Source organism: Triticum dicoccoides, chromosome 3B (assembly GCF_002162155.2).
Source record: "Triticum dicoccoides isolate Atlit2015 ecotype Zavitan chromosome 3B, WEW_v2.0, whole genome shotgun sequence".
NCBI classification, from domain to species: Eukaryota; Viridiplantae; Streptophyta; class Magnoliopsida; order Poales; family Poaceae; genus Triticum; species Triticum dicoccoides.
Window position 1 is genome coordinate 15025478 of NC_041385.1, and position 5550 is coordinate 15031027.

Genomic DNA, 5550 nt, shown 5'->3' on the forward strand with positions numbered 1-5550 from the left:
GCCGTAGTGGAGTGGCCTAGCTTGGTTATGCTACTACCTTGTTCCCGGACATTAATTAGGAGGAGGAGGTTGTGTGTTCGGTTTAGTTTTTCGATTTCATTTTTTCTTTTACCTGCCGTGTGCTGGCAGATGGGTCCCAGCGGTAAGCCATGTCTTGGGCATCTCGGCCGGCCTCGGCGGATCCGCCCTGCGGCGGGCGGAGAGATCCACGGCCAATATAAAAAGGGAAACTGTTTCCCTCTGGCCCCTCACCTATCGCCGTATCACGCCAGCAACCTTGACCCTTCGAGGAGAGGGTTGGTCAGGGGCTTCGTTGAACATACGTAGAAAATGGAGGGCCAGGATGCATAAAACCGCGGTCGTACTTCCTCCGCCAGCCAGCCACCAACCCACTCCCTCCCTATTTCTCGCCGTCGCGTCCAAACGCAGAACGCATCGACCGATCGAACCAATGGCGATGGTGACCGCGAAGCTCAGCTCCCCGGCCGCCGCCCGGCTCGCGCCCTCCGCCGGGAGCGCCCGCCGCGCCTCGCGCGTCCGCGTCCGCGCCTCCGGCGGCTCCTACGCCGACGAGCTCGTCTCCACCGCGGTGAGCGCCCCCCTCTCCGATCCTCGTAGCTCCGCCTAGGTCTAGGAGCCGGTGGCCCGCGGGAGGATCTCGCCCTTGGGCCGTTGCGCGCGTCGTGTGCCGCGATCTGTCTGCCGTGGCGGCTCCGTTTGTTTGTCTGCTTGGCGTCTAGCGATCCGTGATGGGGACTGCTCTGTGGGGTTGGGGAAAATTGGGGCGTCGCGTGCGTTTTTTTTTTCCAGCGAATTCAATCCGGATTGGAACGAACCTTTTTCTGCATGCATCAGGAGCGAAGAGGTCACAATCTCCTCCGTGCAAATCGAATTTGGGCCGCTAGATGTTCAGGAAAGTGGGTGTATATATGCCGTGTCCATGGATTTCTCCTGTTATTTTCGGTAGGGACGGCAGGTTTCATGATCTCAGTCACTCTGTTGCGTCTGCTACTTGCGTCGGCCCCAGATCAGGCCATGGTAAATCTGGTGGTGCATTTCATGTGATGCTGTCGTTGCTCTGAAGATAAACAAACTCTCACTTCCAAATACCATCGAATTGTTTCTAGGCAGTGTGGCCATCTGTTGATAACTAGTAGCTTAATGGGTCGATCTTCTGACATATGACTGCTCTGCAATAATTGTCTGTGTGGAAAGACTACTGGCAGTAGCAGGTTTAAGTTATGGTTTTGTTAGGATTTAATCTTGGCTCTTCAGCTTTGATGAAAAGGATTTGCTTGCTTTCCCATTGGCATGATGGGTGGACTTGCTGACGTACGATTGCTCTGTAATAATTGCCTGTGCTTGGAACGTACTAGCAGCATTTTAAGTTCTTGTTTTTGTTACAATTAATCTTGGCTTTTCCGCTTCGATGAAAACGATTTGCTTGCTTTCGCGCCATCTGCTCTGCATCATGTGTATATTAGATTTTATTTTGTTTCAACTGTAATGTTCTGTTGAACTGTTGATTTGTCAATTAGTGTGAAGCATGCCCTGATGCAAATGAACCGTGCCTTTAGATTTTGAACCACCACAGGTCTAAAACCAACACTGATGCTCGTATTAATTGCTTGATGTTGGGTATGCCAAACTGGTCTTAAGCTATTTCCTGTTTATTTTTCTTCAGTGTTCCTTCCTTCACAGCTGCAGTGCATTCTCTGTTGTGTTTCATGACTGCAAATCTAATAGTTCGCCCCATTGCAGAAAACTGTTGCTTCCCCTGGCCGTGGGATCCTTGCGATCGACGAGTCGAGTGCAACATGTGGAAAGAGATTGGCATCCATTGGTTTGGACAACACCGAAGTTAACCGCCAGGCTTACAGGCAGCTGTTGCTGACCACTGCTGGTCTTGGTGAATATATCTCTGGTGCTATTCTCTTTGAGGAAACTCTCTACCAGTCCACTACAGATGGCAAGACCTTTGTTGATGTCTTGAAGGACCAGAATATCATGCCTGGTATCAAGGTTGACAAGGTATGGATGCCATGATCTGACAACCATTGATTCATCGTGCTGTTGCAGTCAGCAAGTCAGCGCTAGCATTCTAATCTTTATTACTTGATTTATTTTGTTCTGCCCAAAAGGGTTTGGTTCCATTGCCCGGATCCAACAATGAATCCTGGTGCCAAGGTCTTGATGGTTTGGCCTCAAGGTGTGCTGAGTACTACAAGCAGGGTGCACGCTTCGCAAAGTGGTCAGTTCATACCCTCCTTGCGCATTTTATGTATTGTTTTGTTCTCTTGCCCCTTCTAAACTTGCTATGCTATATTGATCTTCTGCAGGCGGACTGTTGTTAGCATCCCTTGTGGTCCTACTGCATTAGCTGTCAAGGAAGCGGCATGGGGACTTGCTCGCTATGCTGCTATTGCTCAGGTCACTATACATGCTGTCAATCAACTACTGAACGTTTTGCAATGAAGAAGTTATCCTTTATTTAGTTTGATATTTTATTCATGGAGAGTTGATGAACAGCATAGTCATTTTTATGCTCGTATTTAATATCTTGTACCTGGAAAACTGTGTGGCGATATAACCTATCATACAGTATATTCATCCATTGAACACTATCTGATAGTAAGTAGGGAGAACTAATTAACAAGTGAAAAAAGTATATGATGCTCATGTAGGTACGTTGTTATAATCGCTACTATTTTGGGCTCCTCTTTATCTGTACTCAGCTTGTTTCAACCTGAACAATCTGCAGGACAATGGTTTAGTGCCAATTGTGGAGCCAGAGATCCTCCTCGACGGTGACCATGGCATCGAGAGAACTCTTGAGGTCGCCGAGAAGGTGTGGTCCGAGGTGTTCTTCTACCTGGCCGAAAACAATGTTCTTTTTGAGGGCATCCTGCTGAAGCCCAGCATGGTTACCCCTGGTGCTGAGCACAAGGAGAAGGCTTCTCCAGAAGCCATTGCGAAGAACACCCTCACAATGCTGAGGAGGAGAGTACCGCCCGCTGTCCCTGGAATCATGGTATTGCCTTCAACCTCGAACCATTTAGCTTCGGCTGATTATTTTTCTCCAGTCCATTTCCGGTGGACATATACATAATAAACAGAGTAAGAAACAGTAGCCATAACCCCGATCGCCCCTTTCCCTAAAGTTCCTTTCTGGCGGGCAGTCCGAACTGGAGGCGACGATGAACCTGAACGCGATGAACCAGTCCGCCAACCCGTGGCACGTGTCCTTCTCGTACGCCCGGGCCCTCCAGAACTCGGTGCTGAAGACATGGCAGGGGCAGCCCGAGAACATCGAGGCGGCGCAGAAGGCCCTGCTGGTCCGCGCCAAGGCCAACTCGTTGGCGCAGCTCGGCAGCTACACGGGCGAGGGCGAGAGCGACGAGGCCAAGAAGGGCATGTTCCAGAAGGGCTACACCTACTGATGAGGCGGCGGCAGGATGATTTACATATGAGACGCACGTCATTTTGCGGGGTTTTGTTTTTTTAACTGTGGGTGTGAATAATCAATCACCAGCGTGTTGGTGCCAACGACTGTTAGCTGTATTGGCAGTGCGGAAATTCTAGGGTTGCCTGAAGTTATATTTATATGAGAACAAACAATTTACTGTATGCATGCCTACCCAGAGAATGTTGATGGGCTGTGGGCCGATGCCGGGAACAGCTTGGGTTGTGGACCTGAGAAGCCCTGGCGCACACACGGAGAATTTACCCGGGGCATCTGGTTTCTACAGACTAGTACTCCTACTAAGAGTGTTTCTAAAGTAGTGATCTAAATGCTCTTATATTTCGCTCTTATATTTCTTTACAGAGGGAGTACAACTTTCTTAAAAGATCAATTCAAAATTCGGCCTATACCCCTAGAACAAGAATAGTGATGATAATGGGCCAAATCAACAGTCCCAACTTTACTAGTATGCATTTTTTTTCCTGTGTTGGGTTTTTGCGAAGTAGTACATGTATATTGCATATGTTGTCACAAATTATCAGACATTTTAAGGTGCATTATATACCGTGTATGCTCCCACGAAATTTTCGAATATTTAGGAACACTACAATGTTCTAGTAAGCCATGACCACCAAATAAACTCTCCCTATAAGTGTTTGCATAGGCTATACCAATAAATTTATTGATATTCACACGTGTGTTGCTGTTACAGAGCACTAAAAAAAAACCATCACCAATACAACTTATAGATCTTTGGCTACCAAATCAGAAATTTTGGAATGATGCTCTTATAGATGCTCTCTTTGAACAACCTGCAGCCAACATTATAAAACAGACCCCAATTATTCAAAGTGACGATAATGATATCTTATGCTGGGACCTAACTCCTATAGGCAAATGTAAAACAAAATCAGCATACAGACTTTGCTTACAGGTTATGCAGAAACATAGAGAGCCAAGACCAAGACAGGTACCCTCTAGTACCAAGGTACTTCTCCAACAAATTTGGAAGAACAAGCAGATACCACCTAGAGTTCAAACTTTTGGATGGAGGATTCTTAGAAGGGCAATTCCTACAGGTAAAAGAGCAGGTAGGTTCACTAATTACATAAGCAAAGTTTGTTCTAGGTGAACTGAAGAAGAAGATGATCTGTCCCTCAAAAAAAGAAAAAAGAAGAAGAAGATGATCTGCATTTGTTTTTCCATTGCACTTCCGCTGGGGCTGCTTGGTTTGCTGGACAACCTTGGTGCATTAGATTAGATGCTTTAATTCAAAATTGCAGATCTATTGCAGAGGCCATACAAGCTATTCTCTCTATGAATCACCCCCATGTTTCGTTAGAAAAAAAATACTAAAGCTGGGCGAGGTACTGTCACGAGGTATATGGCCTCAAGGTTTGTTTTCCGCTTTATTTCCGAGTCGATGTTGTTCACCTGTTAGATTTTGCATTATTAATAATATATGGCTGCATGCATCGTCCTGATGCAGAGGCGGGGGGTTATCCTCCTTTTCAAAAAAAGTGATGTTTTTGGAAATCTAGAAATGAAAATAGATTTCACAAGAAAGCAGGTAACCCTCGACGGGTTCATCATATACCTCAGAAAATTGCTGAAAACCATGAACTAGGAAAATGCATGGATAAGGACTATACCTGGCCATGGGAAGCCCGACCCGCCCGGCCCGGCCAGCCCGAAAAAGCCCGACCTGGCCAGGCCCGACACTGCCCCCAGGCGCCTAGATTTTGAGCCTAAAGGCCGGGCCGGGCCCGGCCCCGTCATTTTTGCGTTTTCCTAAAGGTCGGGCCGGCCCGGCCCGGAGCTCGATGGGCTTTTATGTGTTCAGGCCGGGCTTGGGCCCAGAAAACAGGCCCGATGGCCGGGCCGGGCAGGGTCTGGGCCTAGGCTTTTTGTGTCGGTCTTGGCTAGGCCCGGCCAGAAGCCCGGCCCGGCCCGAGGTATGGCCAGGTATAATAAGGACCATCATGAAACTCATTCTGAACACGCAGGACAAGCAAATGTTTTTCCAGAACAGGGAAGCACCATCAGGAGCCCGGCGGTTAACTGTTCTGTGTGGAGACACCGCCCCC

General features: G+C 48.0%; 1 protein-coding gene across 2 annotated transcripts; it reads left to right on the top strand.

The window, feature by feature from the left end:
- The first annotated feature begins 431 nt into the window (after nucleotides 1-431).
- LOC119274417 (fructose-bisphosphate aldolase 3, chloroplastic-like) lies at nucleotides 432-3676 on the top strand. Of its 2 annotated transcripts, none has more exons than XM_037555112.1 (6): nucleotides 432-589; nucleotides 1762-2031; nucleotides 2142-2251; nucleotides 2340-2430; nucleotides 2762-3031; nucleotides 3162-3676. In XM_037555112.1, exons 1-6 carry the CDS (start codon nucleotides 452-454, stop codon nucleotides 3438-3440), a joined length of 1158 nt encoding a protein of 385 aa, XP_037411009.1. In that variant the 5' UTR covers nucleotides 432-451; the 3' UTR covers nucleotides 3441-3676. The 2 variants fall into 2 exon arrangements, with proteins under 2 accessions (XP_037411009.1, XP_037411010.1); XM_037555113.1 differs by having other exon boundaries at nucleotides 3180-3676.
- Nucleotides 3677-5550: the final 1874 nt, after the last annotated feature.